The 12,614-nt window shown below is 41.6% G+C and overlaps 1 protein-coding gene across 1 annotated transcript in view; it reads right to left on the reverse strand.

Annotated features, from left to right (window-relative positions):
• SLC7A11 (solute carrier family 7 member 11) overlaps positions 1 to 12,614 on the reverse strand; it is a 61,872-nt gene that overhangs the window by 44,654 nt on the left and 4,604 nt on the right. The window contains exons 3-4 of the mRNA XM_013951575.2: positions 9,670 to 9,785; positions 1,694 to 1,819 (exon numbers count right to left, since the gene is read on the reverse strand). Of these exons, the coding sequence (XP_013807029.2) occupies positions 1,694 to 1,819; positions 9,670 to 9,785 (242 nt within the window). The remainder of the gene's footprint in view (positions 1 to 1,693; positions 1,820 to 9,669; positions 9,786 to 12,614) is intronic.

The following is a 12,614-nucleotide window of genomic DNA, read 5'->3' on the forward strand; positions in this document are numbered from 1 at the left end:
CAGAAAAGCAGCAGGAAGAAGCAGAATTCATCCAGACCTAAATTAGCCATGGGTCAAATTCTCAACTCATTAATCAGTTTTTTCTCAGCCCCTTGTCAAAATTCCCACTGAAGCGGAGGATTTTGGAGTCAGGGAGGACCGAGGCCAGAGGAAGGTCCCAGGGGGGATCGGTAATACTGGCTGAGACGTGAAAGGGCGGCAGAACCCAGCCAAACCCAGGTCTGGCCTGACCCAAAGGTACAGAAAGATGAGGGACAGATGGCAACGGAGAGAAACCTTGAACACGAAAGGAGGTGAGGGAACAGGCACTGCAACTGCCAGAGAGAAAGTAAAAAACGTGAAAACAGAAATAGTGAATCAGCAGAGCTCTACATAGGGAAACCTTTATTTCATGGGCTATTGCTAAGCACAGAGGGCTGCCTGTGTCCCCGAGAAGCTCTGAGCTCACTGCGGAGCGCAAGCACCGTGCTGTTGACGCAGATTGGAGGCTTTGTGAAGCGTAATAAAAGCGCCTCCCCGGGGACTGAACCAACAACTGCGATAAGTTTTGTTAGATAAAATCTGCCACCAATTCATTAAAAGCTGTTCCCCTTTCTGACCCTCTGCACTGAATGGCTTTGTGTAGTTATTATCTACCATTACTATAATGTGAATGAGCTGGGGCTTGTCTCCAACTCACAACCTCTGCTGCTACAGCTGCATCAGAAGAGCTTCTTCAGGTAGCTCAGTGTATGCCAGCAAAAGGAGCTTTTCTGCCAGTGTTACTCTACCCAGACGACTTCCACAAAGCCAAGAAAAGGCCTACATAGCTGCATTATCCATGCAGCTGGTGCGCGCAGAGCGCAGCTCAGGAGGACAGAGGTGTCTGCTCACACTTCTTGCTCACGTGGCAACATCAGCAAAGTTTGTAGAGTAGCCCTGGCCTTCTGAATTCTTCTGCTTTCCTTTCCTAGGCTTGGTGAGCCCCAAACCTCTGTTTTTAGCTGTATGTTTTAGTCTTTCACTTGGAAGAAGTAAAGCACACATGCGCCATGAGCGTCCCATGGAATTGCAGCGAGGAAGTCTGTAAAAACAATACCAAGCTAACTACGGTGTCTCTCCCCAAGACACCACCTTTAACTCATACATTTAACTCTGACAACGAATAACTGCAACTGTCCCCAGTGACTGATCAGAGATTAGCTTTCACAACTTACATCGCCGAAGTGGCAAAACAGCCTCCACTGTTCAGACCATTTCATACATTCCCTGATTTTGATCCCCCGACAGCACAGATGCAGACTAGGACTCCGTGGTGGTGTGGCTAAAGGAGACGCATTCTGGCTGGACAACCCTTTCGGGCTGGACCGTGCTTTGAAGAGGGGCATGCCCCTCGGTCACTACAGCCGAGTCTGCCCCTTTCACAAAGTTCACGCCAAATGCCATCTACCCGCAGAAGAGCAGTCCCGTCGCTCATTTGAAAATGGAGTCTGATCTGAGTAGTCTCATTGGCATGCTCGAAGGAAATACCAGATCATCCCAGTGTAGTTCCACTGCTAATCAGTTACATGACAGCACAGAGCTTCAGTTAAACAAGCAGAGACTAATTAAGAGATTTTGCTGCTATAAGCATTATTGGGCAGAGGCAGGTGGGGAAAGACTGGGGAGGGTAAAGATGAAAGCACTTTAAAAGCATTTACTTCTCATTTCATACCTTTAATTAGCTGGATAACTCCAGGGACTATAATTATCAGAATTGCTACAAGCTTGCAAAAGGTAAGGAAAATCTGAATGCGGGCGCTCCAGCTGACACTTGTGCTATTCAGGACCATCACCACTGCTGCAAGGGAAAAAACAAAAGTCAGAGAAAAATACTCATGCCACTGAAATCACCGCAAAACTATTTGCCAACAGAGAGGCTGCACAAACAGTGGGTTCTGATGCATTAAAGGAAATACCCTAATAACCTCCTCCATCTGCCCTTCTCCTACTTCTCACGTTTCCATTCCAGACTCCCTGTGAAACGCATGAGCTGAGCCCCTTTCTGACCCACTGCTCTGCCCATCCATCTCTTCATTCTCTGCCTGGCTCCTTCTGCACCAAATTAAAGCTTCATTTACTTGGCATTGCTAACTGTTGGTCGATGATGGGTTGACAGAACCCTGCCTTGGATGAAAAAAATTAATTGCACAACCCCTGTCACACCGGATTTCTGTATTGGTGCTGGTTTGATTAGAGATTTGCATTTTCAGAAACAATAACAATTAATAATCCCATTAAACTTTCTCACCCCCATTTAGGTCCCGCATAAATTTGTCACTCACTACCTCATTTACACCTGCTCCTCTCTTTGCTATTCCTCCTCCATTAAAGCCACACCACAGGAGACACAGGAGGGCCCCAGTCCCAGTAACGTTCCCATCTGCGCTGGGAATTGGCAAAGGAGCAGAGACTTTTTACTGCTTGAAAACAAGGGCCAGGTCTGTGCCTCAGCAACATGAAAAGACATAAGTGAGAAGTGCTTTTACATCCTGCTGCCTCAACTCACATGTCCTTCTGGGGCAGTGAGGGCATTTTCTGGCCTTTACTAGAGCGTTGACTGACAGAAAAACAATAGGTCTTATAATTTTAGTGTCACTTATTCTAGCTTATTTAAATGATTATGCTGGCAAAATGGAATAAATAAAACAGTTTGGATAAATGGATATTTACCAAATGAATGGAAAATGTGAGCCGTTTCATTAGATAAAAAAGTCATTTTCCCCTTTGCTACAGAGAAAGGTGGATGTGGTAACACAAGCCTGTTCATTGATCTTTTATTTCCTTCCATAGCACGGAACTAATGAATTAGCTTTTCATCAGAATCCTTCCTCACTTCAAAAGTCTCTCAAGAGCATTTGTTTATCTGTATAATCAGCCATCTCACACATCATGGGACGCATAAAATCACAAGTCAGTGTGTCCCACCAGAGCCTGGAAGCTAGTTTGTGTTAGCTAGCATTGCAAGCACTGCAACCAAATTAGCTTTGGTTTAATAGAAAAGTGAGAAAAATTGCAAGTGATCTCCATTCCAGTGTATTTTTAGACATTTTAATTAAAATTAAAATCCCAGAAAAAAATGTATACAGCGAGTATTTCATGGAATTTTTATTTGGGAAAGCAGGGTTCCCACACTTAAAAAAACAAAAATCAACACAAACATGCAACATCACCGAATTTGAATTTTTCACCAAAAAAGATTTTAAAGGTCAAAATGCTTTCCCATTTCTGTATTTTACCATACTTCGGAACTCAGAGGTCTTTTCTGAGTCACAAAAAAATCAGCCAGGCTTCTGCGAAGTATCACTCAAGATCCAAATACTTATTTTTTGCTTCATTACTTCCTTGTATATATATACTTAGCAAGGAACAGAAAATCCCAGGCGCCTGATTCACTACTCTATTGTCCCAACGTTACCCTGACATAACTTCATTTATTTAAGTGTTGAAAGCTTCCTCCAGGTTGCTGCTGAATATTAGTGCTGAGGCTTCCCTCTTTACTAGGGCTTGATTACAGGGCAAAAAGGTAGGAAAGGTGTTCATATATTTTACAGCTGCGTAAGCAAAATATATTTAAAATAGCTATTTCACCAGCACTGCTTCAGTTATGAAGAAAATTCAGTGCCATAAACAAGCACTGGCTTATTTCAAATTTTCTGGAAAGTTCAGTATATAGCAATTTTCCTTTTCCACAAGACAAAGCCCAGGTGGAGACTAGGCCACATGAAAATGTCAAAGAAGAGTTTTATGTATAGGAAAATATCTGCAATTTGACATCCAGCTCCTTCAGAGGTCAAGTTCACTGCAGCAATCGTTCTGTTACCTTAGTCAGGTCAGAACAGGTAACATGAGCAGCCTCACCTCAAAGGGAGCCTTCCTCCAGTTTTTTTAATGCATCAGTTATCTGCCTGATATAGCTTTGAGAGTGTCAGTGGAGGGCACACTAGTATGAGCACTAATTTCAATTCACGTAGAAACTCATGGCCTTCCTTGCTGGCCAGCCACACACAAATCTCAAGCCACAAATCTGTATATGAGCCACATTTGTTTGAAAGAAAGAAATTCAGGGTGCATGAAGGCAAGCTGCTTGTGAGCAGGTTGCGTTAACCATTCTCCATCCCCGACTGTGAGTTAAGTCAGCAAAACGGTTCAGCGGAGGCTTTCTGATTGAACAGAGTGCACGAAATGGGCACTGCAAGGATCCTAATTTAATCAGGAAGACGGAGGAACTCCGTACCTGCAGTCAGCCCAGTGCACAGTCCCATTAGGTTCAATGGTGCTCTACAAGAGCTCTTGCAGAGCTACGTGCTCTAGCTAGCTCAGGTTGCAGAGCTGAGAAGTTCTCAGAAGATTTGAGATTTTGAGTCTGATTTTGTTTTTTCAGAATTTCATTTTATTGGACTGAGCTTAATGGACTATAAGTATTTACAGTTTTATAATATTTAGTCTTTGCAGTTGCATGTGCACAACGGACATAAGTGGGGTTTATAATTACATCACGTATCAGCGGCATACTGGTTATGTTAGTAACTGGATAGTGAAAGGCAATGGAGAAAAAGTCATGAAGAAAGTTGAGAAAGAGAGGGAAAATAATAAAGCAATTGTGCCAGCATTCAAGATGGAAATTGTATCTTGGATCGAGGGTCATTATTCAACTGCTCTTCTATGAATAGTTTCTTACAGAGATACTTCAAGAAACTCATTGCAGAGACTTTGATACAGGATCACAGTGAGGATCAGAAGGAAGCAGCAACTCCCCTGACAAAAGGACAGAAATGTGGGATTCATCTTTTCTAAATTTGCCAACCAAAAGTTAGGCATCTAGTCTCCTTCCATGCTCAGTGAAGAGATATATACCTCCAGAGGGTGATTAATAGCACCTCTTTCAGAAGCCTATCTAAGATGAGATGAGTTGCCTTGAGGAACTCTCTCTCTTTTCACTCTTTCTCCACTGACTTTATAGGTAGCATAGACAATTAGCTCAAACTAAATACCCACCTAAAAGTGAGACAAACACTAATCCAGGAAAGTATGGAGGGAGAACAAAATGGCGTTCATGAACCATCAAACACAACGGTAACACTGAGCATGTTGCTTTTCACGATCTTTTTTCTTCACATAGCCACAGCCGTAAAAGGATAACAAAATCTAATGGGAGAAGCAGCAGTAGCATTACATCCTGGCCTTCTTTCAGGCATACGTACCATTGCTGCAGCGGGAAGCTACAAAGGGAGCTACCCTCCACTAACTTGTCAGACTTTTATGGCCATGGCACTCATAAGCAGAAAGAGCCCACACTAAGCAAAAATATCTCAACTTGTGGATTTTAATGCATCAATTAAAATGAAGTTGCAGGAGGCACAAAAGCACCCATCAGAGCAGCTTTTGCTATTCCAACAGCCAAGAGATGTCTTAATTTAACTGCTTGTCTGAAATCTGTCAGCAGGAGAGTTCAACGTCCACAGCATCTGCTGTGCTGGAAAAAAAAGGGAACTAAGTATAGACTCACATACATACCCAATTAATGCCAGCAAAACTTTCCAGAATATTTGCCAGCAAATATTGATAGATCTGTACAGCTGACCTCACTTTTCAAGCATACTATTGTCTCTGTCTAACTGTCATAGTTTGGGGTATTTGTTTTTGTGGCAAACCTCCAAAACAATGGAAATTTTACATTATTCTGGTGTCAAATGCCCCAGATATGCATGAATGAGTTTAAAACTTTAAAAACACGTGTGAACTGGTAACCTGCTCCAAGCCTCTCCATTTTTAATAGCTGAAACCTGTTTATCTGCCTTCTCCTGATATGGAGACCAAGTAAAAAGATTAGAACTGGCTCAGTTAAGATTGCATATCTATTCAGGTTATACATCAATAATACAGTTCAATATCTTTACACAGTATAATTTATCCCTCACTGTTATTAATTTATTTAAGCTTACCATTAGGAGTAGAGTTAGAGGATAGAAATAAAGCAATAAATGAATATCGATTTTTTTTTTGCATAGCCTATCACCATGCTTTGCAAAGCCCTTCTTTATTTGAAGAAATTATAAATATGGAGGAGTCTATCAGCTTTTATTTAAAAACAGAAATGAATTTCTAAATGTTTCTCCTAAAAGATAGTGTCTTCAGCATCAGAACAGTGAAAGCCCACATGCTTACTGCTTTGCGCCGTAGGGCTGTTGTGTCCAAGGAGACAAACCTCCAGCTGAAGCAATTCCCACAGTTGGATAGTTAGAAGGTCTCTTCTCTTTATGCATTTTCTTTTGGAGTTCTTCCCTATGCTGGGGCACAGGTTCCTCTCCTCTACCTGGCCACTTACTTTCACAGAAATTATAGTAACTGAATATCTTTGAGACATCTACTTTATCTACTCTTCTCTCAGGTTTGGTTAAATTGACTGAGTTTAGAAAAAGTTTATGGCAGACGGACAAATAGACTGAGATATGTATATGCACCATTTGCCTAGTTTTTTCCCCTTGCAGAGATGACCTGAAAAATACAGAGTAAATTAAAGTGATTTCTAAGTTTGAAAAAAACAGGCAGCAAAATCCCACGGCAGCACAGGAGACTCAGAAGGCAGGGGTACCTGAAGAGACAAGCCTACAAGCGCCCTTTCCTCCATGACCCCTGGGGCCATTGACATGTTTGGACTTTTTGTTTCCAAAAAATAGCTAATCATCTGTGTGGCCCAGTGGAGGGAATCACAGTACCCCGGGACAGAAAATTTGCTTGTTCAAAATTGCTCAGGGCAGGTGTGATTTCAAGGGGAATTTTGTCCCCAGCACAGGCTTTGCTCCTATACAGCAATAAACCAAAAATGAGGCTTCCTTAAGGGTCCCCTTCTCCAGCAGTTCCCCCTTTTATCTCTTCTCTGATCTACATCACCTTAGCAGCACTGCAGCTCCCACTATACCGCAGAGGCACGGAGGTGCAATAGTGGGGGCAGTATGGGCTGCAGCTAGTAGAGGAGCATCAGTATCTGCCACTCCCCGTCAAAATCCTGGTCGCATCCATCTTGGGCAACTTTTTTGCAACTCTTGAAAAGGCATGGCATTCCTCGCAGAATCATTCATACCATTCTTGCCTGTGCACAGAGTTGTTATGCACTATTCCACCTGGCCCTGCCTTACTGCCCTTTGTAAATCTGGTTTGCTGAGGTGACCGTAAAGGGGAAAGAAAGAACTGTTCTCTGTATCATTGTGGATAAGACATGGAGTAATAGGCTTAAATTGCAGAAAAGGAGGTTTAGGAGAAAAAAAAAAAAGAGAAAAGCTTTCTTGAAACAAGGATAGGAAAAAAATGGGATACAATACTCAGAGACTGTAGAAACTCCCTCACTGGAGGTTTTACGACCAGTTTAGACAAACCTCTGTCAGAAATTGTTTAGATAAGCTGATTGTGTTTGGGGGCAGGGGATAGCCTGGAGACTTTTCAAAATCTATTCCAGCCCTTTCTTGTGTGATCAGAAATGACAAGGTAAAACTACAGAACAAAGTCTCATTCAAGGACAGCGTTTAATGGTGCTTCTTACCACCTTTCTCCCCATGCAATAAAGATAAGAGATATGCAGCAAGCACTCCGTCATCAGACACAGGCAATAGGAGAAGGGATGAGAAATGGATAAGACGACAAAAGGCATGTCAGCTGATTTTCTGATTAACTTAACAAAATTTTCAATAAAAGCAAACACTGCCTGTGGCACCATTAAATTGGATTATAAGATCTTTAGGGTTCCAATATGTCTGTTCAGCCCAACAACATCTTAATCTTGCCTATCACTCTGCTTATATTCACAGTGCAAAAAATTCATCATAATTGCTACCACAATAACTAATTCTGACAATACAAGAATAACAGTCATATGCTCTGAGATCCCTGAACCCAAGTGCAGTATACGATCAAAAACCACTACAAATTAAACTCCACTGTAAAGCACACTGCAAAGAATGAAAGTAAACCCTCATCTCACATATCGCTGTTTTTCTCAGCACTGTCCCATTCATGATTGCAAACTTTCTAGGAGAATCTCTAGTTTCTGTGAAACAAGCTCATCCTACCTGCTCTGCGCAAACCCGTGGTCACCATAGGAACAGTCTGCTGTGAACTTCTACCTCCCTTTAGGGCGTAATTATTTCAGCATAACTCCACCCCCCTGCAACGCTACTTCTTTGTTTAATTACTTTGTGAAATCCTGGCTTAGCCCACAGATTTTCAATTAAATTAAAATTAATAAAAACCTATTTTAAATCATTCACGTATTGTGTTTGAATCACATGCACTTAACAAAACACTTTAATGGAGTCCTTACTTCACATTCCTTCTGTCTCAGTGACCTTGAAGTTATTGAACATCTGTTTCACCCTTATCTTTTACTAAAATATTTTAGACAGATGTAACTATAAAAAGTCATTGACCTCAAAACTCAAGCTCTTAATTCAATTATTCCTGTGAAACCTATAGTTTGTGCATAACTAAGTCAGAAAGAAATGTGGTCACATACTGATTTTTTTAACACTCGTGGTAGAACAGAATTCCTATCAAGAGAACTTCTACAGAAAAAATCATAGTGACCTGGAGGCTGGAAATTTCAGTGTCAGTTGAACTCTCTACCCCAAAGAAACAAAAAGTCATCTGAACCTATTATTGTGCAAAATTAAAGTGGCCTTTGGTGTGCCTTTGATCATTTTGTATGTCTTAATTCCGTTTTCTAGTCATTTTGTTTTGGACTGACCAAACTGAAAGGAACAATCTGTTACTAATTACTCAGGTCTGCTCTGCACTCTCCTCCCTGTGTATGTGTGTACACACGCACATGCGTTACCCCTGGTGACCGTCCAAAATCTGAAACCATCTTTAGGGCTACACACACCGCCCCAGAGTCCCATTCACATCCAGGTTGTCTTCTCCTTTCGCTCAGCCTCGCACACCAGCCTGGTATACCGTAAGGCTCCTGGTGTAGAGAGAGCCTCCCTACTTCCACTGGCAGTTATCTGTTCTCTATATCCCAAAAAGGTCCATTTACACTAATTGCAAAGTTAGAAAGAATAGGACGAGCTACCGGTAACACACGTGCACTTTCACTGAACTGTACACACTGCTCCCAAAGTCAGTTGGGTTTCTGCGCCCTGAACTGCACACACACACACGTATTTTGTGTTGCTTTGCAGGACAGGGTGGGACCTGGGAAGATGAGTTCACGTTGCCTGTGGGCCAGTCAAGAGAACTACATTACTTCTCGGTATCACACTTGGCATGCAATTGCCTCTCAAAACAGCAGCACTGCAAAGCCCTTCAAATCAAGTAATCGTTCCCCGTATCTCTGGCACTGGCTCACCATCTCTTTAAGGACTGAAATTGCTTCCACCAAAGTAATGAGAGTCCTGCCATTAATTCAAGTGGCAACAGGATGATGCTTGGCAATAGATTTTCCCTGCCATTAAGAAGCTCTGTTATTTTTTCAGTACTGCGTATGTTCACAAACACACATACCCAGGCAAAGCATCATGCTGATGCCCTTGGCACTGGATGCACAGTCACTCTGTAATGATTCACATCAAATGACTACCTGTTCAGCGTGTGACTATTTATTTTTTAGTTTACATCATCTTTACTTTTCCCTGAAACCTAAAATTGGATACTTACTGATACCAACAGCTGTAATAAGTTTAATTGCAAGTTCTGGGATTTCACACTGCATAAAGAAAGGTTCCAAAATATAGCGTCCAAATGCCAACGATATCACTGCTGTGGCAGCAGGGCTAGGGTAAAAGTAAAAACAAAACAAAAAATCACAAAATTAATCTACAATAGTAGGTAAGCAATATTCATATGGGATCAGATTGTAACTTTATTATCACAGAACTGTGAACCATATTTAATTTTGGTGCATATTTGTAACTGTGCTACCATGCACCGTGATTTCTGAATGTAACAGAGATCATCAGGGAATCATAAACAGTTTAGCTTTCCTTAGTGGTTCTGATCTTGACAGCAACACTTCTTATCAGGATGGAGTCGTTCCTGCAACTTTTGTGTTGTGAAGCAGCCATAAATAGAATGCAAATATATCAATACAAATCTTAATTTACTCACTTGAAGTGAATATGGCCAGAACTAGATAACATGGGCAAAACCCTGTGTAAAAGTTGATGAGGACTGTATTTTAGTGGCCAGTATATCTCACCCCTCATAAATAGGAGCAAATTAATTTCAATGGAGCTGAGAATTCTGCTTTACTGAAATAAGTATCCAAAAAATGCCCAAGTTTTTTTGAATGAAAATGGGTTTTGCTAAAATGGAGACAGACTTTTTAAAACGTTTGTTGCTTTTATTGACTAACAACCTCCCAGCACTGCAAGTGAGAACAAAAATACCCTAAGTACAGAAAACATCTTCCATGTGTCAAAGAAATGTGAAGGAAGGAAGGCATGTGGTTCTTGCATTTACAAACTGGAAATACTCATAATATTCATAAAGCCTTGCTCTTTCACACAGGCTGTTTGCCAGAAGCCTTAGAATTAATATATGTATTAAGAGCAATTTACCCTGTGTCTCAGATCAGACACTGTCTGCATATCTAGTGGTTCTGTTTGCATTTGGTTTGTGAGGACACTTGTACCCTTCTTAGGTTCAGCTGGTGGTATCTGTGCTTCCATCACACGGTTACATGCAATAAGGGGGAAAGGGCATATGAATCTGCCTCTCGTGATTTTTGAGGTAAACAAGGGTCCATGCAAATTTGCTATGAAAAATCTCCAGAATTTAATAAAACAATGCCCAGCTACAGAACATCCTACTCATCCTCCAGAATCTTAACAGAAATATAGCTGCTATAAAATTCTATGGAAGGGCTTAAAAATTCTACAAAGAAGTTCTTATTCTTCATTGAATGATAAAGGAACTTTCCACAAGAGACTTTTGCCTCTGAAACAAAAATACTTTCTTAGCACTATGACTCAACCAAAATGTCACACATTGTGTTGGATCAAACTGCAGAGGAGCAAAGAACAGAAGTGTCTTCCTAAGAAAGTTTCTGCCCTGACAAGTGAATGTTGCTGCTTGCACAACCCACACGAACAAGAATTGTTCCTTTTACTGACCAGCGAGGGACCTCACAACAGTTGACCTAACACTCAGGGACTGAATGTTCTCTCATTTGAGTTTTATACATACATGCGCTGAATTTACTTCTGCGGATTACTTCTAATTTGAATGAGAAGATCACCACGCTCCCAGCATTTAAATATAGCAGTCTGCCAAAAATAGTTTGAACTGCCCTAGATCAGATGAAAGATCAGATCTTTGGCGCCCTCTGAGACAACTTTCTTCGTCAGTTCCAGCTCCTTCTTCCAGAACTTGATTTCTCCCTCTCACTTTGAGAAAGACCTTTTCTAAGAGGCACTGGCAACTAGTGCCACAACATTCATTTTTAAAAACAGCTCCTAAATTACACTGCCAATAAATGTCCATGCCTCTGCCATTCCCACACTTTGGGGAAGTTGTTGCTGGCAGTGTAGTCCACAAATTGAAGTGGTAGTTGAAGGAATTGGGCGTTTTCCTTTTTGTTGCAATCATAAAGCAAGACTGGCAGGTCCCTAACACCAGTGCGCTCAGGAACGAACAGCAAGAGAATTAGCAGCTTTCATTTAAGGACAAGTAGCACAAAATGCCACAGGGAAAGGAGCAGGTATATCGCCACCAGCACATACCACAGATGAGTGAGTCATTTGTTTGGCAGCGTACTCTCACCCAGCCTGTGTTTAGCAACCACCATTTTCAAGCACTACAGACAATACATTCACACAGTCTTCTTCATTTGTTTGTAAGCTGGTATTTTTTTAAAAAACGGATCTGTGATATACCTGCAACATGACACTCGGGGAGAAAAAACATTCTGAGTTGTCCTGGATGAGGAGCAGCATAGTGAAAGGCACTAGGTGATGACCTAGACCTAGGTGACGCTAGTACAGTTTAATCAGTATGTGCACAGTGTTTAAATGTGCCCCAGACTGTAAAATAGTGGCTGAAAAGATATGAGAGCAGGAAATGTTTATTTTTGGTTGTGCCTGCTCCACCAGCCTGCAGGTCTGATAATCCTGCAATCTTTCAGGGGAAGGAAAGGCTTAACTGAGTAGTGTGTGAGCAACTTCTCCCACTAAAAAAATAATTAAAAAAAAAGCACAGATACATATTTGGTCTCAAGTTCTTTGATAACAGCAGCCAATTAGTTTACCAACACAGGAGTCGGATATAAAACTCTAAAGAGAGCTTCGGCAGTGCTGCTCTGATCATCACAAGTTATAACAAGTCTGTCTCTCTAGCCGCCGCTCAGATATGATGATTAAAGACTCCACTGATGTTTCTTCCCATGCAGGACGAGTATTCTGGGTGTGGGGCACGTTGCGATGACTAACAATGTTTTTATGGCTCTCTCGGGACACTGACATGCGTAAAGAAAAATTTGGTGAGAAGAGGAATTTACGAAGCCTGGTTTCTTGTGGATCTTCCTGCCTAGGTTAATAAGGTCCCCCTGTCAAATAAGGTGCAGGTTAACAAGGGAGTTTATTACATTGCTCCCTTTGTGGATC

The sequence above is a fragment of the Apteryx mantelli genome, chromosome 5 (genome assembly GCF_036417845.1).
Source record: "Apteryx mantelli isolate bAptMan1 chromosome 5, bAptMan1.hap1, whole genome shotgun sequence".
Taxonomy (NCBI): Eukaryota; Metazoa; Chordata; class Aves; order Apterygiformes; family Apterygidae; genus Apteryx; species Apteryx mantelli.